The sequence below is a fragment of the Merops nubicus genome, unplaced genomic scaffold, assembly GCF_000691845.1.
Source record: "Merops nubicus isolate BGI_N331 unplaced genomic scaffold, ASM69184v1 scaffold10333, whole genome shotgun sequence".
NCBI classification, from domain to species: Eukaryota; Metazoa; Chordata; class Aves; order Coraciiformes; family Meropidae; genus Merops; species Merops nubicus.
In genome coordinates, this window is record NW_008598285.1 from 31,350 (window position 1) to 57,000 (window position 25,651).

At 39.2% G+C, this 25,651-nt stretch overlaps 1 protein-coding gene across 1 annotated transcript in view; it reads left to right on the forward strand.

Annotated features, from left to right (window-relative positions):
* Positions 1-25,651, forward strand: part of LOC103769766 (protein kinase C-binding protein NELL1-like) — a gene marked incomplete at both ends in the record, with an annotated part of 130,057 nt that overhangs the window by 23,688 nt on the left and 80,718 nt on the right. Inside the window, 7 exon segments of the mRNA XM_008937001.1 lie at positions 1,512-1,584; positions 1,824-1,906; positions 5,269-5,403; positions 6,241-6,343; positions 9,787-9,860; positions 16,318-16,417; positions 25,560-25,649. Coding sequence (XP_008935249.1) covers positions 1,512-1,584; positions 1,824-1,906; positions 5,269-5,403; positions 6,241-6,343; positions 9,787-9,860; positions 16,318-16,417; positions 25,560-25,649 — 658 coding nt within the window.

Below are 25,651 nucleotides of genomic sequence, written 5' to 3' on the forward strand. Positions count from 1 at the left end.
TGCCTCACCTAATTTCTCGCTGATGACTGCTAGCAGAAAGTATGTAAAGTGGCTTTCAGGATGTTCCATTTCCAGTGACAGTATTACTTCTCATTATTATGATGGTTTCATTATTTGCATAGATGAAAAGGTTAATAAATGTATATACTTCTGCAGGAAGACAGTGTTATCTGATTATGTCTATTAATATTTTCACTTAATATTTGATCATGAGACAGTAAGCAGGAAACGTAAGAAGGTGCTTGCTGATTACCTTGTGCTGTTTTAGCAAATGAACACATAAATGTTAAATGTTACTTACTGAACTTGCCAGGCTTCAGGGGCTGTCTGAGGCCTATATTTTATTTATGGATGGAGTTCAACTTTTTGAGCAAGCGACTGTGTCCTCAGTCTGCAAAATTCACTGTATTGAAGTTTAACCAGAAATTAAAACATAGTCTTACAAATCAGTGATTTAATTAGATAATAACTGCTGCCATGATAAATTTCCTTACAAAAGAAAGAAATTCCTTTGTGTCTGGGAGCAAGTAGAGCCATGTCACAACATCTGATTACCAGGCAGGGAAAGTGCAAATAGCAGCACTAGGAGTCCCTTGTTTTCCCTTGCTCCTCTCCCTTACTGACCATGACATTATTAAAGCTTGTGGCTCTTGTGGAGTATGTTACACAGTTGAAGGTGGAACAAGAGCTTTGTACTAAGCTTAAAAGAATGAACACAAACTTCAGCATTTTCTAGGCTACTTGGGGGATCTAGGTTTCTTGATGATCTAGCTGTGCAGGGGTATTGGGCAGCCCTTCACATCCACTGCTGCCATCAGGGACAACAGAGGCTGCAGCCAGCACTGGATCTTTGGGTCCTTCCTCTCTCCTGTCCTGCCCTGTTGGTTTCTGGGCCTCGTAACCCCTGTGCTCGCTGGCTCTGACCTCGGAGCCCTGTTCTCTGCCACTTCTGCACAGGGGATCTCTCCATCTGTCTGCAGGAGAGAGAGGATTTAATTCTGGTGGCACGGTTACATGAACTGCCTGATGAGATACAAAGCTTGTCGGCTAATCAGCACTAAACCAAATAACTGAAGTGCAGACTCGTACTTACCTCTTGCACTTCCTTACATCTCTTTTCATAACATTTGATTTCAGAGTCTTATTTGGTTAAATCACTAAGGAGCATTGTCTTTCTGCCTTTTGGAAAAGTGTGTCACGGGCTTGAATAATGGAGATTACTTCACTGCTTTTTCACCAGTCTTATCCCATTTAAGACATTTAAGCAGCATATATTTGGTGACTGCAAAAGACAAAGCAGTATTATTTCTGTGCTTTATGAAAATTAATATCCAAACACGCAGAAGATAGGAGGAGTTATGTTGGGTCCATCTCTCGGTTATTTTCCTCATGAGAAGAGTGAGTTGGTCAATTTTTTTGTACCCGCTTAAGAAATAACTTGTGAAGGAGCTTGTGCAGATCAAAGTGAATGCTTGCAATCTGTATTACCAGATCTCTCTTCTTTCACAAAGGGTGTTATTCAGGATGTGAAAGTCATCTTTATACCCAATGGATACATAACACAGTGTCCTAATCTGAATCGCAGTAAGTAGCAACTTCTTTATTCTCTCTATTTTTGGTTTTTCATACAAATTATATCTTTGATTTACAAATAATATTTTCAGGCTTGTCATTTTTGCATGCACTGACTTCCAGAAGGCAAAAATTCTGTGTAGACAGATTGCATTTTGTGTTCAGATAACTCTGACATACTGCTGGTTATTTATGGGTTATTGTCTTTCCTTCTCTTCCTTTCTGTTTCTTTTTACTCTTCCTTTATTGAGCATGTCCAACCTGCAGCGATTTCTTAAGTCTGGTGCAAGGAATCATGGATTTGCAAGAACTCCTGGCAAAAATGACTGCAAAAGTAGGTATCTAAGCTTCTTTGTCAGTTGCCCATTTCCTTCTGTGCTAAGGGTAATATGAAAGTATTTATTCCTTTTGCAGTTATTCTACATTTTCATGATAGAGCCGTTTGTCCTCTGTCTGCCAATAGCCCTATGTGCAGTGGACTTACAGATACAGCTGCACAGATGTCACTTAAGCCTTATATATTTTCTATTGTCTGCCTTATTATTTGTCAGATAGTGACAAAATGCCCAGGGTCTGATTTTTTTTTTTTTTTTTTTTTGATAAGAAGCTGTAGCATGATTTCCCATTTCATGCTGAGGGATAAATGCAGAAACAAAGCATTGAAATCCCTCAACAATTTCCTCACCATGTGATGCTGTCAGAGGGTGTGTGTTTGCCTGTGGGAAGTCCTGTGATGCCTTCAGGACTGGTGTGATCTCCTTCCTGGGAGCTGAAATGAGGCTCCAAAATAGTGATGTGATGTGCACTTTTTTTTTGTTTCATTTTTCTTGCGCCTGCTGCAGGTTTGAACTGTGAATAGGATGAATGGGAAGCTATAATGGTTTTTTTGTTAGCAATTCTGGAGATTTTCTTTAGGCTTTGCTCCCATAGTACACAGTCAACCTCTGTGTTAGCCAAGGCCCTCCAACTAAGGCTGTGGTGAGGTTTTGGGGTGGGAAGCTGTATTTTAGAGGTGTCTGAACCCCTGATGTATGTTAAAGGACAATCTAGGAACACTTTTTGAGGTTAATGTTGATGAACCATCTCATCTGTGGTAAAAAGCAATTATTTGTCTCCTCTGAAACAGCACTTACGTGCTAATTACTTATAGATTAAGTATAACTACAACCAACCCGTAGATGCTTTTAATCTCGGTGTAATTACTGACAGGAATTTCAAAACCAGGATTTGCATAGTAGCAACACTAGTGTAAAAGCATCATACTGCTGCCTTCGAATGTCCTTTGTCTTCCTAATAGGAAGGGGGAAACTTTTAGAACTGTTTTTTAGGTGGCGTGCACATTATACTGACAATCCACTTCCTCAGCTGACGTGCTTTGGACAGGCTGACTCCAAACGCGAGCTGTGGAGCTTTGGGTTCAGTTTGCTGCTTGCACTGTGAAAGAGAGACAATTATTTTGAGCCCCGCTGGTGGTGTGAGCAAGTCCCAATTGCACACTGTACTGAGTAACTTGCTTTCTCTGTTGTTAATTATATTTTTGCTTGCTAGTACCTCGTGAAGGGAAGCAAATAACACAGTATTTGTGCTGCATAGACTCTGTGCTTCCATGAAGTGGTGCTGGGATAATCCTTCATTGCAAGTTCCTTTTCTGTTGTAGCAGGGCACCGCCTGTTTCGTTGCGGTTGTTACAGAAACACTGCTGTCCAGGAAAAATGCATGCAGCAGGAAAGGACCTTGTTTTGGTAGCCAAAAGCGAGTTAAGAATGGAGGGACTTGAGGGAAGCATTAAAGTTTGTGTGTGCCTTTTTAGTCCTAGCTGTGGTAGCCATGAGTGGTACTAATGTAGATCCAGGTATATCATGTGGGGGTGATGTATGGCAAGGCAAAGAGAAGAGCTGGGCAGCTGACTGCAGGGAGCCTGTTTAGCAGGGCAGGCAGGCAGAGAACAGAGATGTGGAGCCTAAATGTCAGGTTTTAGAAAACCAGGCCTTTCTAATACCTTTTTAACAAAATTAATTACATTTTATTTACAGTAAATATAATGGCTAAATATAATGACCTGAAAAACTGAAAAATGAGCAGCTCAGTAAGAGGATAGTTTTGCCTCTAAAACAGGAAGAGCGAAGTCATCAGATCGTGCTGAGTCTGGGGGAGATGAATATCAATCCCCTATTATTCCAGAATAACAACTTAAGAAAGAAAGAGCTTTTATTCAGGGCTTTCTCTCATGAGGACTGCAAAGGAAAAAAAAAGAAAAAAAATTGCAGAAATTGGTCTAGTATTTATTTTCTTTTTCTTTCCCCTAAATAAGTTGTTCTTTTACTGGCAGGAATGAAAAAAGACATATCATTTAAAGTGAATGGAATCTTAGATGGTGGAAATATGTGAAATGCAGGTATATGGCATTATGTAAAGAATACTATAGCACTGTGCATTCCTTTTTAAAATGAAATTTAGTACTATTAAAATGTAGCAACCTATAGGTAGGATAATAGCATCATGTTTATTGCATAATAGAGCGTGAATTCCTCTTGCCTTGTGCCAGATTTAGGTAGCCTTGCTATTTGCAGTGGCTTCAGTGTGATGGCTTATATGCATAAGACAAATGTGAATGTAAAAAATCAAGGCCTTGAGAAACTCTTATTCAGCTGGCACCAGGGTAGTTTTTAGAGCAGTGGCAGTTCTGAGGCTTGAAGAATGCACATATTTACTTCTAGATACGAAGTCTCTACTTATGTATTTATTTATTTTTAGTATCAATAAATAGAAAGTAATTTTGAGTGCCCTTAGGGATTAGAGATGATGGCACTGGGTACAAGGTGTGCATGGGCAGGGTTGTCCCTTGCTGGAGGATGATGAGATGGTACCTTGTGTGAAGAGGAGGACTGTGATATGCTAAGGGGAGAGAGTGGTTTGAAAAGCCTCATCCCTTTGCTGCTGCTTCATGAATGAGCTATGTTCCTACTTCATGTGTAGCATCTCATCAGTAACATACCAACTGCTACTGTGCAGATGTAATCCTTGGAAAAGATGCATCAGTTATAGCTTCTTGATACGCGTTTTAGGAGTTGTAATTGAGGAGGTAATTGGAACAGCAAGGAGTGTTAAGAGTTAGCCACCAGCCCAGGGTTTGCTCCAGAAGTATGGCTTCTCCGTTGCTCACATTCTGGGAATATTTTGTACTACAATTAATTAAAATGTTTTCTTTCCCTCTAAATCTCAATTGCTGTTACAAGTTTGAGACCTTTCTAGAAGACAGAAAGAACTTGTCTGGCTGATGCTTATCAATGATGAGATGGGGATGATTAGGAAAAGTGAGACCACCAGTCTTTGGGCCTTTTGACCTGTAATCAGGTTGATGAGCAATTAAGAATTTATACTTTTTTTTTTTTTTAAAATAAGTGTAGTTTGTTTACTTTTGCTAGTGCCTGGACAGTCCTGAGGGGACCTTGGTGGGATTTGTTACAGTACAAAGGCAGTTTTAAGAGTCATAAACTGTTGTCAGTTAGCATGGATAGCTCCATCAAAATCCAAGGAGTAGGGTTAGTTTATACCTGCTGACATCGTGGTGCAGTATTTCAAAGGCTGTAGTCACACTTGCTTTGGCTAAAAATAACTGTACTGCTTTCTCATATTTGCTTCTTTAAATCATGTGTTTGAATTGCAGAAATCTCATCAAGTTACTTTCATTTATAGTTAAATTATGCAGAAACAAGACTGAGTCAATTGGAAGACTGTCATTGTGAGAAGACTTGTCAAGTGAATGGGCTGATCTATAGAGACAAAGACTCATGGGTTGAAGATGATCACTGCAGGAATTGCACATGCAAAGTAAGAATTTCTAAAGAGTTTAAGGAGTAGGACCTAATTAAAATGGGAAAACCGTCCTTGAATACATAATATTAACTTGGAGAATTATTATAGCTTGGGTATGCAGTGGCAGTATGAACGATAGGGAAGGAAATGGTAAACTAAGTAACTAAAAATTTGATACTGCCTCTCTGCAAGCTTCATAAATAAAATCTGCGTTCCCTTAACAACACTTTCTTAGTTGTTCCAATTATATCTGTGAGGACTTTACAGTTTTGGTGTGAAAGTGTGACATGGTCTGTGTTTGGTTTGGAATTGTTTTTACTCTGGTAGTTTTTTTCAAAAAGGAAGCATTATCTTAATAGTATTCACAGATGCCGAGTTGCATCTTGCATGGTAACAACATGCAGATTCTATTTTCAGTGTTTATCTCTCAAAAACTGAGGAACAGCAGAGAATTAGTATGTAAATCTTGTCTTGTTAAAATTATTTGATAAATATCTGAAGAGGGTCTTTGCTCAAGAAAATAGAAAACTGGTTGTTAAAAATCTCAGAGATGATTGGCACAGCCTACAGAAAGTGGTGCTTATGTTCTTGTAAAGATGGGCTTATGTTTTCCGCTTAATGCACTTGGCTCAGGGAAAGTAGGGTAAAGCCAGTCGTGTGTGTTAAACTGGGGGCTTCACCTTCAGATGCACTTTGATTCATGTCTGTAATTGGATAGGATTAAACTTGTTACTGAAGGGTGGGTCTGCATATGGAATGCTTTTTTCATTTGCTTAAATAGCATGTGTTGTATAAATTATTCAGTCATTACAACAGTCATAGTTGAATTTTGTCTTAAAAACCTTTACTTAGAGTGGAGTTGTGGAGTGCCGAAGGATGTCCTGTCCTCCTTTTGACTGTCCTCCTGATGCTCTCCCTGTGCATGTGGAAAGCCAGTGCTGCAAAGTGTGCAAGGGTAAGTGCATCACACAGACCTTTTAGTTCACACTCTGCCTGTGAAGAGTCAGTCTTAGCCTGAAAGCAAGCACATTTTCTAATGACTTTCACATGTCCTGGTAATTCAGGTAACGAGAGTCACAGTGGCAAATTTGATTTAAGAAGAAAATAAGTAATTGCTGAGAAATGAACAAGCATTGCAAATTTCTAACATTCTCTATCTATTGTCAGTGTAAAATTTCAGACCCTGTCTTAGTATCACTGTTTGGAGTGATTGTTTTCTGTAATTAATTTCAAAATAAATTCATGAGAAGTAATCAAACCCAGTAAATTTTGTGATGAGTGTTATTGTCAGCTTTCAGTAGTTGTTCTGGAAAGGAAAGCTGTAAGTAACACTCCTAGATGGAATATTCGATATTTGTTGCTTTAATGCAAGAAGGACATTGAGGGGCTGGAGTGTGTCCATAGAAGAACACTGGAGCAGGTAAAGGGTCTAGAGCACAAGACTTGTGAGGAGTGGCTGAGGGAACTGAGCTTGTTTAACCTGGAGGAAAGGCTCAGGGGAGTCCTCCTTGCTCTCAACAACTCCCTTAAAGGAGGCTGGCGTGAGGTGGGGGTTGGTCTGTTGTCCCAAGTAAAAAGCAGTAGGACAAGAGGAAATGGCTTCAAGTTGTGCCAGGAGAGGTTTAGGTTGGATTTCTTCTTGTCAAGCCCTGGAACAGGCTGCCTGGGGAAGTGGTGGGGTGCCCATCCCTGGAGGGATTTAAAAGATTTGTAGATGGGGTGCTGAGGGACATGGTTTCATGGTGACCTGGTAGTGCTGGGGGAACAGTTGGACTTGAAGATCTTAGAAGTCTCTTCCAACCAAAATGATTCTATTATTCTGTGAGTAGTTGTACCAGGAACAAAGACTATTTGTAGATGAATTTTAGCTGAATACTGATGCCAGTTGTACCTTAAGAAGCACAGATTATCTTCCCACCCCCCTGCCCATAATAAATTCAATGTACTGAATTTATTAGTTCCATGCACAAATGTCCCTTAGCTGTGATCCTGCACTTGCTCCTTAACTCATGTCATCTCATTCTCTCAGCTCTGTGTTGGCACAAGTATTCTGCTTACTAAAAGATGTTTATGAACAGAGTGCTTGGGTGATAAGTGGCCATTCTGGCCTGTATTTTGTGTCACAAAAGTGTTTTTTCTTAGAGAGATGAGAAGTTTCTTTCATCAAACCGGATGCTTCTCTTGACACTCCTTTGCCAACATGCATGTATGCAAATGGGTCAAAATCTAACACAAAGGAACTGTGAGGCATAAAACTGTAGCTTCAATGTATATCCCCATGAATAAACTGTGTTCCTGTTGTTTGTAATGGAAAGATGAACAATGAAACTTGCCTTTTGTCAGTGATTGGCACAAACTTGACTCGTTATTCTGACAAGAACTCAGCATGTCAGTCAACGGGAGGAGATGTATGGAAGTTGATTGAAATTGATTGTAAATGCCAGCTCCTTCACAGAACGATGTGCTAGGGCCACAGTCAGTCACTTTTGGGTAGATAGTAGTAATTGCTGAGGCTTTCTGAAGAGCTGCACTGCAGGTGTTAATTTCTCTGTGCTTTTCCTATTTAGCTCTGATAGAATCATCAGCTGTAATTTGCTGTCTCTGGGGATTATTGAATGGCTGGATTATTGAACAGCTTCCTGTCTTAGCTGAGGGTTAATGAAGAAAGTAGCTCTAATGTCTGATATGTCAAGGGTTTTAAAAATGAGGTGCTTCTGTTTTGGTCCCTGCCATCTTGTGTTAGCCTTTCAACTAATATTTGACAAAAGCCTGTAATTTTGTTCAAAATGTCATCATTTTTCTGAGTTGCGTGTTAACTTGCTTTCTGGTGTGTCCATTCTTTTGTTAAAAGCAGTCATGTCAGGAGAATAGACAGAAAGAAAATGAAAATTTCTCTAATTCATCTTCTCCCCAAAATAGTTCTGGTATTCCTAATTTAAACAAAGCTTACTGATCTGAAGTTTTCTTCAGAAGTGAGATCACAACAACTCAGCGATAAAAACTAGGGGTAACTTTTGAAAATGAAGAATAGCAGGATACCAAAAGTGAGAACCCTGTTTTTCAAATGCATTGTTGGTGATGAAAACTGAGCTGTGTGGGTGTTTGTGTTTTTTCTTTATTAAACAAATAAGCATTTTCAAGACTAAGTTTAAACAAAGTTGGTAGAAGCAAATTTCTGTCTAAAAGTAGTAGTTGTAGCTCAAACTGGCTATGACAGTTGCTGCTGTGGAATACTCCTCCTGGTATCACTTGGTAAGGGGTACAGGCATGCCCCTGCATGTGCTTGGTTCCCTTACCTCAGTAATCAGGATAAAAATGGAGGTAAAGCAGTTACTAGGTAGTCCATATATATATATATATTTTTTTTTTTTTTTTTTTGAACAGAGTACTTTGAACACTTCCACTTTCTCTAATTTCCCTTCACTCAGGAAGCTTTTAAAGCTTTCTTCCATTATAACACAGGATTCATACTTTAGTTCCCCTTTCAGCGTCACAGATGAGACTGTTATTATTGCAGAGAGACCTGAAACACCAGGATAAAAAGTTGTTGAAATTTAGACATCTAGTTCCAAGAGGACTGGGGTAGTTATGGCCATACTTGGCCAAGCTGTCGGCTACTGTGGCCATTAAGGAGGGGTTACCTCCTCCTTACTGGTGGCAGTAGTCCTAAGCTAAGCTAGTTGGCTTTGCCTTGAAATGAATGAGTGCTCACATGTTCCAGTCTGTTGGTTCGGTTGTGGAGCTGGTTATCTTGAGTAGAAGGATCAAAGCTTTTGACTTTTTTAGTAGAAGCTTTCAGTTTCCTGCAAAATCTGATTATTTCAAGTGTGCTTTAGTAATATTTTTCTGAAATAGATTTTTACAGTTTGTTGATTCAGTACAGTCATTTTCTGCAGCTAATCCATTTTTGCAGTGCTCCAGCAAGTTGAAGAGTTCACCTTTGCGCCCACAAAAACTGTGAAGGTTTAATTGAAATCTCTACTTATATTATTCTCTTAATGAACAATACACTAACAAATGTCTGCAATTCTTCCAGTGAGTTATGAAAGCCTCTAGTAGCACAAATACCGTAGCTAATCTACAAATGGCAGTATTTCATCATGAGTAGTAATGAATTTGGTCCAGTATGTATTGTCTTGTGCTCTTACTCTTTCAGTTTGGGTAAAGATGCTACTTGCTCTTAAAATGCATTTTTTGTTAGCTTTTGTAATTGTGATTCTGTATATAATACTGACTTCTGATGAAAACAAGATACACAATATTTTCTTATGTATTAATATTTTTTTCAGTGTATGTTAATGCTAGTTTTACTTTTGTGTAATACCTTGCATTTGTTTACTACTTAAATACTTATTTAATTGACTTACCTTTAATCTCCCTCCTTCCCTTGAATTACAGCAAAGTGTATCTATGGAGGCAAAGTACTAGCAGAAGGTCAACGAGTATTAACCAAGAGCTGCAGGGAATGTCGAGTAAGTTTTGATTGTATAAACTTTTGCTGATTTTAAATGTATGTGTGGTGTTCAAAAGTGACAAAGATAAGTTAGTGCATTTCTTCAGGCTTCCTTCATGCAAATGTGGCATCTGTTGTTTTGAAAAGGTGACCTCAAAGTCAGTGAAAGCCATAAATAAAAAACCAAGGCCAGAACATGACCCTTGCAAGGTAATAAAAACGTGGGCAAAATGACTTGAAGGGATGTTCTCTTTTTCATCTCTGCTTTCATGAGCTCTAGGAAAAGGCAGCAGCATCTTGAGCCAGTTACTAATTTCAGCCAAATTGCTAATATTTGAAACAATCTGGGTTATATCATTTGAGTTACTCTAGTTTTCCCCTAGTATTATTTAAACTATATGTATTGCTGATAGTAACTGAAGTAAATTACTAAATATTGCACTGGGGGCTTGGCAATTTCATAACATTTAGACAGCTCCAGTCAGTATTTAAGAACAGAGGTAAATGAAGCCTGTGTTAGGAACACTCAGGGTGTGTTAGTGATTATGAGTGCTACATGGTGTGTAGGTGTGGCAGAAACCAGCTGTTGGTAAGACTAGCCTTAGAAGAAGAGAGTAGTAGTAGGTGAATAGAAGAGGCCCATTGCTCTGCTGAGACATGTATTTATTGTGTGATTTATCACTTCAGAAAGGAACCTCCATTTTAAACACATTTGCTGTCACATGTAATTTTCAAGTATTTTGGGGTCTGTATCTTGCTGAATTTGTAGAGGGGGAAGGGTGATAAAGAGGAGGCTCACAAATGCTGACAGATCAGTATGCTAGAACAATTATGAAAAACATTTGGAAAAGATTACAATGATCTGGTTATTGTTGTGCTGGTAGCTGAGTGTACAGAGCAGCAATTTTATGTTCGCTAATGGAGATGGACAATAACTGGCTGCAGATGCTGTGGAAGCAGCTTGTTACGCAGAATTACCTCGCTGCTGTTAGTGCTTAGCTGTAGAGGGGTGCTCAGCATTGTGTACACAAATAGGTGGGCAAGGCCGTTTCCTTGAAGGCAGACTGAGGTGCCTGTCATTTGTAGTATGACACAGAAGCTTTGTTTGGGAGGGAAAGTGCCGATGTGAGAGAAGATGAGAACAGGAGGATTTCGCACTTTAAAGTGGATCCAGAGAGTGATCTGAATTATGTCTGTGGGACTTGTCTGGGCCATAAATAAGAGCGTTATGCTCATCGTTTTGAATATGATAATGCATTCATGAAGATTAAAAGCTAATACTAACCATCAAATAGCTGTCTTATTAGAACTGACTAAAATAATAATGAAAAGAGCTTTGGCATTTTACTTATTGTTAAAGGAATGCTATAAGGCAATGCTAATTGCAGTAATGTTGCAGTTTGGGTTATTTACATCTTAATAGAGAGCATTGATAAGTACTTGCAACAGCACCTGCAAATGTGATATCATGAAAAAAAATGGGTCCATGCCTCAAAAGAAAAAGATAAAAAGTATTTCCACAACTGCATTTCAATAAGACATTAAACCTCACTGGCAAGGCTTGTTCTTTTTGACTCGGGAGAGTTTTTAAGTGAGTGCTCACCTCTGCTCATATCAGATGATTTGTCTCCAGAGAGGAAGTTTATTCAATGTGTCTTCAGCACAACCTCTTAAAGCTCTAAACCAACCACCTACTTATTAGTTGCCTCTATTAGGAATGCTCACTAGGTGAAGGATGAATGGTGATGAATCAAACTGTGGCTGCAGTCATTGTTTTCTATCCCATGCGGGCCTACAGGTGGACAAGGTGTTGCCTGAATAAATGAGGGACTTTGTGGTAGGGGAAAGACTACAAAAAAATTTAAGATGGTTTAATTTTTCAGACTTGAAAAACAGATAACAAGTTTCAAAGGCTATTGATCTGGGAAGGAATACAATAGAGGGTACACATGAACTGTCAGTTTATTACTGTTGATAAAGATGACTAAAATGTTGGGGAGTAGCACTTGTGTCCATAGAGGACTATGTGTTTGTAGGTGGGGTAATGTCAAAGAGATAAAGTAGAAATTGCACATTTCAGGTTTTATTTGAAGATAGATATTCTTTGCATAGATACTGATCCAAGCTTAAGAGGCTTTTAACTTTTATATGTTTTTCCCTCTAACAAAAATAATACTACTGATGGATTCGGATAGATCAGAGATTTTCTTTATCAGGCTGTGAGCAGGTTTTGGTTTTAATTTCTGAAAACTAATCCAGACTAAAAATATATTTATGATGCACATCCTCTTAACCATAAGCACAGATGTTACTGATGGACAGCTATTCCCACCTGGAATCCTGCCCACAAACACTCTCTAAATTAATCTACAACAAGAAAATGACAGAATTAGTGCACAGGTGTTTCTAAGAATTACAGAATGGTCGAAGTTGGAAAGGACTTCTGGATGTCATCTTGTCCAAATCTGCTGCTTGATCAGGGCCACCTACAGCCAGTTGCCCAGGATGTGTCCAGATGGCTTTTGAATATCTCCAAGGATTCAGGCTCCACAACCTCCTTGGGCAACCTGTGCCACTGCCAGGTCACCCTCACACTGAGTAAAGGTTTTCTGAAGTCCAGACAGACCCTCTTGTGTTTCAGCTTGTGCCCATTGCCTCTGGTCCTGTCACTGGGCACCACTGAAAAGTAACTGGCTTCACCCTGCTCCACTGGGGAGGCCAGAACTGGACCCAGCGCTCCAGATGTGGCCTCACCAGTGCTGAGTAGAGGGGAAGGATCACCTCCCTTGACCTGCTGGCAGTACTTTGTCTAATTCAACTCAAGTTGCCGTTAACCTTTTTTTGCTGGAAGGGTATGTGGCTGGCTCATGTTCTGCTTGGTGTTTGCCCAGACCTCCAGGCCCTTTTTTGCAAAGCTGTTTTCTAGCAGGGTGACCCCAGCACGCACTGGTGCATAGAGTTGTCCCCCAAGGGCAGGGCATTGCACTTCTTGTTAAGCTCCTTGGAGTCTGGGTCAGCCCATTTCTCCAGCCTATTGAGGTCCTTTTAAAAAATACAGGTGTATTTGTGGTTTAGAAAACGTCACCTTTCTTGATTCAGTAAGTGGTTATTGTGGTTTGAGGATTTCACCAGTATCGTGACACGGCTCATTTGAAGTCAATGGAAAAAATTCGCTAACTTTTGTTGGATTGGGAGTTTACTGCTGATGAGCTGACTTTGAGGTTAATCCCTCTCAATGACACGATGCCTGTTCAAAATTGGGAGACGTTTGACAGCAAAGGGTATGAGGATAAATTCCTCTTCATTAACGCTGGCAGCGGGCAATCAGAGTGTGCCATATGAACGCTGCAAAGATGGACAGGGCTCTGCTGACTTTCAGGAAGCTAGGCTAAAAGGTTTTTCATAGAGGTAAGGAACAATGTGGTTCCTAGAGTGACAGCTAAGGATGCTATTTAGAACTTCCTTCTGGAAGGCTGATCAATAACAGCTAAAACAAGAGAGGAAAAAATACCCTGAACAACAACAAAACCCCCAAATAACCTTATCTGAAATCTTGCTATTATGTTCCAAAGCTGATCATCTGAAACGAACTGTTAGTGGTTCAGATTTCCACTGCATGCCACAGATGAGGCTTACAGCCAATTCTTTTTTTATGTATTTACCTTTGTAATTACAAGAAATTTAATTATCTTGTTGTAAATGTTTGACTCCCGATCTCATTCTTGTGGATTGTATGTCACAGTGGGAGCTTGACGTGTTTATTCCAGAAGTATGTCTTTTTGGCATCTATTTCTGTCCAGTTTTTATGGCTACATATGTGCATTGAGTGTAAGTTAGTCATTTTCCTAAGGCTGCCTGAAGCAATAATTCTGAAGTGTGACCTATTCTTACTCATCTTGGTGGGTGAAATCTGAAATCTAATGATGATAATTCTTAAAATTGGATCTGTGCTAGTTTATAACAAATTGATTTTAATCCAAAGAATGCTCAACATGGAAACATTTCAATAGTTTTAAAAATTAATTACAAATGTGTTCAATTTGTTTTCCCAAGACGCAAATTCTGCAGAAAATGGAAAATGTAGGAAAACAAAATTGTACTGTCATTAAGTTAGTGGAAGTCTCAATTTGTGTTTTTTTTTTTTTTTTTAAGTCTTGTGATTCACTAAAGAAGGTTTGAGCTTGGATTGAATTTGTCTTTAGCTTTTTGACTCCTCCTGATCAATGCTTTGACTTTTTTATGATTTCTTGCCATCTTTTTGACCAAACTTATCATCAATCAATGCTTTTTGTCCATGTGTTGACATAGTGTACCCTATCTGCTGCTATTGTCTTGTCTGAGCTTGAAGAGGCAATGAGTTACTGCCGGAGCTTTCCAGCTGGTAGTTTGATAACGTGATAACAAATGAGGGCTCAGTGTGGTTCTTTTATCACCTTTGCTGCTGCAGTTGCACAGGCAGCCGTGGGGGATTCCTCCCTTTCACTTCTGGAAGTGAGATCAGAAGGAGACCTAATACCTCCATTAACTTCACTGTTCTTGTGTGGGCACTTGCTGCAACGATGCATGCTCTACGTGGTACTGTAGGGTGCTGCCTTTTTTAATAAAGAAAAGAAAATCTGATGCCTGTGGGGTTTTTTTAATATTATTTTTCATGACAGCAACCGATGCAACTGGGCGGTAAAGACAATTTGGAAATGAGAAAAACAACTTAGCCCTGCTTAGTCTTAAGATTGCAACCCTAAGGGCAGTGACTAGCAGTGAGTGTGGAATGGTCCCTGTTGGACTCCCTGGGTCTGCTGCACGTCCTGCTCGCTGCCGGGCACCGTCTGCACCGCGTGCACCTTGCAGCCTGGGCAGTTGCTGCAGCTGCAGCTGTGGAGGGCAGCTTCATGCTCTGCAAGCTAGTTCTGGAGCCTGGAGAGATGTCGCTGTCCGAGTGGGGCATGGCTGCTGAGGTGAATTACCAGCACAGAGTTTTGCCTCTGCTGGGTCTGGCCCCTGAGCTAGTCTTTTGGCATGGTATGGCACAGTGACTTGTAGATGCTCAAGCAAGCTTTGGCTAGCAAGAGTGTCTCTGTACAGGAGAGTTTCTTCATGCAGGGTAGACATATCAGTGTTTTCAATATCCTCTATTCAAAGTCACATACCTGATCCCTCAGATTATGACAACAATGGCTTTAATAACCTATTTTTTTTTTTTTTTAATTTGTTTTCCTCTGCTTTCTTAGCCCTAGATGTGTTTGGACCATATTTTTAAACTTCTCCCTGCAATCATGATAGCTAGAAAAAGTCATTTATTTATTGGAAGAAAGCAGAAATTCTCCTACGGTCTTTTTGTTCCACCATCTGAGGCATCATGAAAAATACTTTGGGAGGAGCAGAGACTAGATTCATATTAAAAAGGTTTATTGGCAATATTGCAGGCTGCCAACTTTCTTCGTGAAGTTCCACAGCCCTTTGGTGAATGGGATTACTCAGGTGTAGACAGTCCTATGGGATTGTTATTGTAGCTCCTACTGAGCAAAAATCCTGGTTGTTAATCTATGCTTCACTTGCCACTATTGATGGCATAGCTGCAGAAGGGGTGCTGAAGAAGAGGTTATGATATGGAGAAGGCTGGAGGGAGATAAAGGAAAAGAGGGAGCTATACTGGGACAAGTTAGAAACAACTAACTGAAGAGCAGGACAGTTGTTTGGTCTGGAGTTCTGGTGAAGCTGTTTCCTGGATGGGACGAAAAGTAAAATTTGATGTAAGACCTCCCCAGAAAGGCTCTATCTCTATTATTTTAGAGAATTTCTGCCAGCAGCAGAAGACCCCTTATGAACAGTCTTACTCTGAATCTAGCAGAGATCAAAATTATAGAAATATTTGGACCTTGAGTTACATTTTTATACAGCAGTTTCTACATGGATACCTCAGGATGGGGTTTCTGCTTTGTCATAACTTTGAATGACCTAATTTTTTTGAAACTGAGGTGATCAGTGATTCTAAATAAGAGGCATTTTTAGGTGGATGCACCAGAATACCACATGATGGTTGAAAATATCAGTCTTTTATCTGCTGTGTTTTGTTAGAGTTGAATAACTTACCAGTGAGTTATGTAGAATATGAAATAAGAGGAGTAAAACTTGTTCTTCCATAAATCAGGAAGTCCATCTTTGGCAAAAACTTGGAGTGAAATTCTTCAGTTCCTTCAAACACTTGAAAGGAGAACAACTGTATTTGGAGACAATGTATTTGGAAAAATTACTATGTAGAATTTTGTGCCTTTATTTTTCTTTCAACTCTGGTCATCAAAATGTACAAGTAGATTAGTTTTGATGTTATGATGTAAAGAATGAATTTAACTTGCTGTCTGCTAGTTTACCCGTGTTGTTAGTAGAGATTAGCAGAGTTACAAATGTAAAATGATGTGATCCTTGCCATTGCGCATGTTTTCATCCGTGTAATTTTTGAAAATGTTGTTTATTTTCAGAATGGAGTCTTAGTAAAAGTAACAGAGACTTGTCCACCATTGAACTGCTCGGAAAAAGATCGTGTTCTTCCAGAGAACCAGTGCTGCAGTGTTTGTAGAGGTAAGCCAGAGGCTACGTGTGCTTGGATGGACTGTAAATTGCTGATTCAATGGGGGGGATACACTGGAAGGAGCAATTAATTTTTAATGAGATATTAGATACCTCTGTAAACTTGAGTCTATAATTAGCCTTCATGTAAAACCAGTCTGTGATATTCCTGTATCACATACATACGAAGCTGTAATTGCTCTGAGTTAGAAGGAAGGAGAGAAGGAAGAGTTGGATGAGAAAGGGCCCAGTATCTCTTAAGAATTCCCCTTAGGAAGGAGTTCTACTTGAAAAAGAGGTATTTTATGTTGTTTAAACTTGAAATGCACTGAACATCCAGGGTTTCAGAAATGGGTTTTTGAGCCCTCTCTTTTAAAACCACAATAATAATGTTAAGATTCCAGTGGTTGGAGGTTGATTGAGGTCTGAGCTCTCTCACAACTCATTTATGAATGAGGCTGGACAGTTACAGAATAAAAATGAAAAAATAACTGTAGAGCCAAGACCCCCATTCTTCCTTCTTGTGTGGGGTGTTGAGATGCAGGTTCCTCTTGCTCATTCCCATTCCATCCAGGTTGCCTGTGGACCAGACTGAACAAGCCAGAGCTGAAATGTTGAGGAAATCCCCTCAGGTGTCATAAGGCTAGAGAACTTGAACAAGCGTTATTCTTTAAACCTTCTTGTAATCAGTGAACTGTTGGGTGAAAGGTGTTAGAATAGTCATTCCCTGCGTGTGTTTGTGTTTCACCTCTGCTCCACACTTCTCCCTTGGTCCTGAGTGTCAGCTGAACTTCAGGGGAGCCTGGTCTCTCAGACCATGACTCGCTCATCAGCCTTTAGTGGTGCACCTCAGAAATCTCAGGCAGGAGATGTGCCAGATGAGCACTGGATGTTTTCAGAGTTAGGTGGTTATTGGGGCCTGCTGGACTAGTCTTGACTGTATGTAAATTCCTTTGAGGAAGGGGCTCTGAATCTCTCCCTTAGCCAGTAGATACTAACTAGCAAGTACAGATTGAAAACTGTTTACTGAGGCCTTGAACTCACAAGTATGTGTATGTGGTTGCAGGGACCAGCACATCTGAGACTGCTTGTTGGATCATGGCCTACAGATATACATGTTTTTTAAACTGTTTCTAGAAACATCTGTAGCCATTGAAGCCATCAGTGAATGTGGCTTCTTTGTCCCTCAGAGGGCTCTGTCTCTTAATGACACCTCTGAACAGATGGCCCCCTGGCACGTAGTGCAGTACGGGAAGAGTGTCTTCGGGACTTAAAAGCATTAGAAATCTGAAAGCTTCAAAGCTGGTGAAAGATAAGTTCTGTAATTATTCAGTTCTTTGTTATTGTTAGTGGTAGGTACTCTTTTTAGATATTCATCCCCAAAGGGGTTTTATTATTTATAAAATAGCATGAATATGTATCCTCATGTGGTGGTCTCTGGAAGCAAAGGAAGGAATGGTGCCTTCAAATTGGTACATTAAACTTCCCCTTCAGTTCTGCTTTAGCTGACTGCTAAAACAGGACCTCCTCCTTTTTTTTTATTTCAGCTTGGTTTTTTAAAATTCTTTTGAAAATTATGCTTAAAGAGATAATGAATTTTGTCAACTTTACAAAGGCATAAATTGAAGTTAGCACACCTAAATTGCTTTTTATATCTTGCAGTAGAATATGTGCTGCTTGACACCTGCTTCAGCTGCATGCAACCCAAAGTGGTAGTATATAATTTTATCGTATGTGAGTGCTGGTGTTAAAATATATGTATTTATTAAGAATTCTATATTTGGTGTGAGTTTTATCATGCCAACAGGTGGCCTCTGGTATGACAAGCAGGCCATAGATTCTGGTCCTCTCCTGTGCTGACATGTCCTTCACTGGGGAAGGAGAGAGTGCTTCTCTGTTTTGAAAGAACCTCTTTCAGAGAATGTATTCAGCTTGTATTGTGTGAGCAAAAGTAGTGAGGAAGAAATATTGTAGAAAATAAAGTCCTGTGAGTAATCAGAGCATTTATTTGAAGCCCACTTGGATCTTTTGTGCATCATGTGCAGATTTCCCCTATGTATGATGATACAGATAGATAATTGTTTGTGTTAGCCCTTAGCTAGGCCTTTAGTTAGCCAACAGGATGGTGAGGAAGCATTTGCTAGTAATGTCAAATGAGAGCAGTAATTCTATGTGAAGTTTATCAGTGCATACTAGTGACTAGTAGGTTCCTGTTTTATATTACTTTGTGCTTTGTTTAGTATCCGGTTGTGGAAACAGAAAACTACCAAACTTCAAGTCCTGCAGAAATACCGAATACCTTTGCTGAGCTGGGCAAGGGTAGGAGGTTTTCAGCTTGTGCTTTTCTAGCTGCAGCAAAGGGATTTCCATTTAATGAAAGGATAAATGTGGGGGATCAACAGTAGGAAAAAACCACAGAGAAATAAGGGAACTTCATGATGCTGTGCTATGAGACTGTACCCTCTTCAGGGAGCACTGTAATATCTACCACAATAATAGATAAGTGCCTAAAATAAAATGGGGTGTGCAAGGAAAAAAAAGAAATCTGTGGTGTTTATGGTGATGGAAATTGTGAGTCAGCAAAGGACTGAGTTGAATACTGTAATGTACACAGCTGCTGGGCTTCCTAGGTGGTCTTTATTGTTTGTGAATGCTTGGAAAAGTAAAGACAGCAAATAACACCTTTTCTTCCTCAGGTTTGATACATGAGTTTATAGTATAGCAAAAGCTAATGTATTGCTAAAAGCCAATTTCTGGATTTCAGTAAAATGATCGTATAAGGTGCACAGCAAGGCAGGCACAGAATGGGAGAGCTCTGCTGTACAATAGCAGCTTATTGTTGTGATTTGTTGTACCTGAATGCAAAAACAGGCCCCTGGATATAGGATCTTTCCATGAATCTTAGGTACAGAGTACTTAGTTTTCCCCTTCATCTGTGTGCTTTAATATAAATGTTTGCTTAAGCTATGTGGGTATTTCCTACTTAGCAGCAGGACAATGTGGTATTATTAAGGTCTCTTTTTAGGCTTACAGAAATTTTGGTTAATTTTAAAATTTTACAAGAATCATTGGGTAATAAAATATTTTTTACTACTTTTTGGGAATCACTCACTTTTCTTACAGCATGCCTTCTACTCTTTTTTTTTAATAGCCCAAGGACAAATCTAATACAAAAAATAGTGTCATAAAAGTGTTTTATTATTCCCTTTAGCTGTTTTTCTCCTTGCCAAAGACAGTGTATAATTTTGAAAGAGTGGATTTTTTTTTCTTGTTTGAATGAGTGATTCAAATAAAGTTTCATGAGAGTTTTGATGTTATGCTCACAATTTTAGTATGTAAGAATAGCCTTAACAGCTTCAGTCATGCTCTCCTTGGAGGAGAGAGTGTGAGGAAATCATGAAGCAGTGAGAGCTGTTTGCTTTCTGGAGGAAGCAATTTTTATTTACTGTCCTGTAATGCAGTTTGGCTGATGGATTTAGACTGAGTGCTGATGCTGGTGAGCAGGAAGCAGAGATATCCTACTGATGAGCTGAAGTGTGCATTTTAGGGCAGGGAGCATTTAAATCTGAAAATGGGGCTTCTGCCATCCTTGTTTGTATTGCTTAGTTTTAAGGAGTTTTTTTATTCTTGGAATTGGAGGATGAGGAGGCTCCTAGGTTAGTGTGTTTGTCATCTCTCCCTGTCTAGCTGTGAAACTGGGTTTTGCTTTTTCAGGAATGGAATGTTCCTCATTCATTGCTGTGAGGTATGAGTTATGTCAAGGTTTTAGATTTACTAACATTTAATGGAGGTTGATAAATATGAATTGGTTTATTTCTAAACGTAGTTACAATGCTCCTTGGGATTTAGGAGAGCTTTATATCTGGAAAAAAAAATCTTTCTAAGCTTGTTAAGCTGTGCAGTAGCATTATTCTGATGCGCACAAATAAGGAGTATGTAATAAGGTCTGCATTGAAATAGCAGCTTGAATCGATTTATGAAGTCACTGTTTTATGTCAGACAACTGAGCTCTGGGACCACAGCCTCTGGAGGCAAAAAATCTGCTGTTCTAAGTGCTTTATGGCTCAGGACTCAGTAAAAAGTGATTCAGATCACGAAAGGGTGCAATTGCTAGTGCAAATCTTTGACTCTTCTATGAGTAATCCTCCAGACTTATTTCACACATTTATGTAGTAACTGTGGGGTTAAATCTTAACAACAGTGAAGATCTTGAGTTTGAAATTACCTTGAACCTTTTGAACAGTGCTAATGCTATTAATGGAAGCATTGTTTTAGAAGCCTCTGAAAGATGAAACAGTGAAATGTGGATTTTTTAAAAGTAGCTTCTTGAACAGCAAGAGGACAGGGGTTTTACAGTTTTTGAAGTGAACAGCTAGGGATATTGTAAGAAGCACAGAAAGCATTACAAATATTTTAAGGAAACCATCAGAAAAATGAGGCACATTAGTGTTGCCTATAAGAAAAAGTAGTCAGAGATATGAGATGTTTCCAACTGTAGTCTTGAATGAGTTCTTGCATTCTTCAGTCAATAATTAAGCCAAATTACCAAATACGTTAGGTACTTATAAAAACTGAATAGCAGAACAAAGCAGCTTAACATGCTGCTGGGGAAATTCAGATTCATAGAAGCAATGTTCAGCTGTCATGAAATGGAATAGGTGTTTAATTTTAGATAATCTGACCCGTGACCACTGGCCCGAGCCAGTTGTGCAGTTCCTGTTGCTGCAAAACTGATAGTTTTATGTCTGTTACCAGGAAATCTGATCTTTTCCATAATTGTCTTAATACATTTATTAATGGTCATTCTGTAGTCAGAAGAAAGAAGTAGATACAAATATGCTCTCAAAAAAAAGTTGGAGTGAATATTTCAGCAGCCTTGATAAAGGAAGAGAGTAATGAGAGTTATCAGCAATGTTGGGGGAGGGAACAGAGGCCATCAGACCCATCAAAAATCTAAACACACTCTTCAATATTTAATTCCCCTGTTAGTAGTATCTAATTGTATCTTGAATGTTTTGAATGACTTTGAAGGGCTGTTGTGCACGTTTATAACTGTGTGTACATGTGGGGAAAACGGTTTCTGACATCTGTTCTGAATGTGTTTATCTGTAATTTTAATTCATGCTCACTCGCCTTGTCATCTGTGTTGGCCTGAAATTAGTTTAGATTATCAGAACTATTTAAGATTTTGTGTGCTTCTGTCAAATCCTCTCCAACTGCCTGCTTGCTCAGATGTGATGATTCTATTTTAAGCCGTTTCTTATATTTAGAGAGGAGCTGACTGTCTCAGATAAGACTTTGCTGAACATCCTGGAGTCTCAGTAATTGTTATTTTCACCTGGGCAGTGGGGACACGTGTCCTCTGCTGGCTGCCACCCATGACTGAGGATCAGAGATCCCACAGCAGTATCAACGGGTGGTTCCATCTGTGTAGGTACTTTAAAGGAACCCTATAATCTGTTTCACACCAAAGAATTAATAAAAATGAGATATTTACATTCCTTTCCATTCTGCTTGCTTGAGGGTAGGTAATTGCTCCCAGGAATAGATTGCCTGTGAATAGGCTGATGTGGAAGTCAGTGCTCGGGTCTCTCCCTGCTCGGTCAGGAATGTAAACGTGGGTGTCGTAGTCAGTGGCCCTGTGTGCACTCCTGACTGTTTTGCTGAACACAAATGAATTGAAATATTTAGTTAAATTAGGTGTTGAGCTGGCATTATTAAATGTGAGAAGAACACAGCTAGCTTATTTCTTCACATCTCAGTCCAAAACCAGGGTGGCCTTTATTTGCCAGAAAAGCAGGGAAAGCTTTCAGTTCCACTAGGAGCTAAGGTAAAGTAGACAGCATATTATTACTTTCTTGCCTCCAAAACCCCCGGCTGAGGAGAATGCAGACAAGGGTCTAAGAAATGCAAGAACCAGGCTTCCATGGTAAGCACCTCTTGGCTCTTTTGAAGTGCTAAATGTACACCTTCCCTGCAAAAGAGAAGCCCTTGGAAAAGCCTCTGATGCCATCAACAGTGTGCTGCTCTCACAGAGGCACAGAGAACCCCTACTCTTCTATCTCATAAAGTACTTTTTTTTTCTTTTTCTGTGGCTTAACCTTAAACTACATTTGTAAAAGCTTGGTAACACACAGTGTTGTAGCACCATACGTGCTCTTACCAGGAATGGCCTCCACTTTCCACTTGCAGAGATTTTGAACAAGTTTGCTGAAAAGCTATGGGAAATTGAGGTTAAGTCAGTTTTAGTCAACATTTTTGAAATAGGTCTTTTATAATAATAAATGCCAAGGCAATCTAGAGATGTAGTAGGTGTTATCACTGTGTATAGCTAATGAGAGGAGTACAATCAGAAGTTCTTTAGAGCCTCTGATTATGCAAGTTACAGAACTAGAGCATTAGGGTGTTTTTTTATTCTGTGCTCTTTTAACAGCCTTCAATCTTGAAAACATAAGAAAGAGTCAGAATCTGAATGAGGCGAGAACATACCTGAGTTGATAAAAAGGGAATAAAAGCAATAATTTTTTTTTTTCCAGAGATTTTTTTTTTTTTTTAAAGTGACAGCTCTTTTGGTAAAAAATTCATAGTTAGGGTAGACATCATATCTACCAGTGAATTTCAGAGATGGCAAATAAACAGTGAAGAATTCCTAGACTATGATGTGATTTTGAAAACTGATCATTGACTTGTGCTTGGGAGAAAGTGCTGTTAGGGGAGAGTGGTTGGTCTGGGATTTGGGACTTGTGGTGGAAGTTAACCCAGAGAAGCCATCCCTTTGACCACTTGTAAGAGTTAAAGTTGTCATGAACTTATCACCAGGTGAAATGTTGACTCATTGGGACAAAAAGAGCCTAGAAAGTAAGTTTTTTGGTGCAGAAGGTTTTGTAAGGGCTATTGTAGCTAAAACATGCCACAAAAGATTAAATATTTTTTAGAGATTTAGGTGAGAGTGAGGTATAATAAAGTATCCTAGGGCAGTTGTAACAGTCCACACTAAATTAAAATGTGGTCTTTTTATAGTGCCTAGCTTAACACCCTGGTATGTTACATCAGTCCCGAGGAGCAGCATGTACCAATGATAAGCAGCTACAACAGCTAATGCTGTGTATGAGTTCAAAGGAGGATTACTATTCCAAAGAAGCAGGAAACAGCCTGGGATGTTGTAGTCTTGGGGGAAAGAGTAACAAAGAAAACATTATAAGACTTGTTGTCTCTTGGATATTATCATGAATGCCAACAGAATAATAATCCTGCCTGGGGAGTACAAATTAGATACTGAATGGATAACTTTGGGGAGATGGGTTCCAGTGTTTAGTTTCAATTATAATTATAAAAGCAAAAATGGGAAGTCAAGTACTGTGATTGCATAAATGGCTAAAGGCAGTGTAACTGCACCCTTTTTTCCCCAGTATAAAACGTACCCAGGCTTGACAAGACTGCATCTGGAATACTTGAGTGGTTTTTACCAGACTGTGAAATGAATGAAGACCAGAAGGGGCATCGCTAGTTCTCATTAGTGGAGTTGGTTGTTTCTTGCCAGTTGGACTACGATGACAGAACTGAACTAACTGAGTTTTGGTTTTTAACAGACTTAATCCAAAGTTTAAATGTTGTGTTGGACATCGACGCTGAGAAAGTGTGTTCCTTGCTAACAAGTGTTACAACTTAAAAAAAACCCAGACCGTACAACCTTGGATGATCATACTCATAAAGTTGGAAAGCACTGAAATGACAAAACCTGAGTTTTAAATTAGTAGATGACTGAAGTACATGTTTAAAAAGCAAAAATCTCCCAATGAACAACACGTTTAGGGTAGCCCTATGACAATTTGCTAACTGTAGATGAAAGCTATATTTAGTATAAGCTAAAGTCTTCTGCAGTTCTTTTAAGAATATCAAAGGAAGGGGTATCAACGAAGATCTGAATGTGACATTTGGGTCTTAGAAGCCCAGGTCATCTTTTTCTCCCCTCTCTTTAGGAGATGTTAAGAAAGTTTAGGATCGGTGAACTAGGACTTTTAGTTTGCTCCTTTATGACCAGGCAGATTTGGCAAAAACTGTTGTTGTGTTCACATAAGCACAAGTTGGAATCCAAGCAGCTGATGGTATGCCTGGGTTTCTGGTTTCTCTCCTGCCAGGAGAGAAATTCCAGAAAAAATAAGATTTACCAAAATGACTGTTTATATATCTCAGGCAAAGAGAAATGGACTCCTGGATATTAATAGAGAAAAATCCATCAAAAATACACCAAGGGGAGAAAATAAATTCCTGTTGTCAAATTCTGTAAGGTATTTATTTATCTTTTAGAGTACTTCCAGTGGCATGCCTTTAAAGAGATAAAGTTGCAATTACTTTCACTTTAGACTTGAGAGATATTTTGACACATCTTTGAGAAATATTATATTGAAAATCAGAAAGAAAGAACTTCAGCCAGTTGTGCCTTTATAGAGGAAAGTGGGAAAGTTCATCATGTTTGTAGAAATGACTTTGCATGGAATAAAAGAAGCTCTTTACAACGGAGCGAGCCACTTGGAATTAGTGCAAAGGAAAAAGGAGAGATTAGTGAAAATTCTCCCCTATGAAATACGGTGCATGGAGTAATTATAAACTGTAGAAATAATCCAGCCAGTTTTTGAAGACAGAATTATAAGGCAGCACATGAGGTTGTTTTGGCTGCCAGTGTAGTTTTGTGTTCTAGTACAATGTCTCATTTCTGCTCTTCTAAAAGCATGCTTGATTGTGCATAATAAGAGAACTGTGAAGGTTTTTTTTCTGATATTACACTTTATTTTCCTTTAGGTGTAAGTTAGTATTATACTTCTTGGCAATTGGAGATAAGGTGGGATTTTAGCCTATATGGGTTCAGTAGAAGACTAACGTATTGTCATGGCTTCCTGCTTTGAAGTTGTCTTTTCTCCTGACTAACACTGTTCATGAAAGCACGTTTTTGAACAAAATGGTTTTACTGAGAATGAATTGATGGAGGAATCCAAAAAGCACGTGTTCACCAGATTGGTTTATAGAGAGATTTTCTAGAATTTAGCATGCCAGAGACTTTCAGTGTAATACAGTCAGTGTAAATATTAAAACTGAAATAAACTGTACCTGAAATAAACACATTTTAATACCAGGTTTTACGTTCCTTGTATTTCAGGCCATAACTTCTGTGCAGAGGGACACAGATGTGGTGAAAATTCAGAATGCAAAAACTGGAACACAAAAGCTACTTGTGAATGCAAGAGCGGT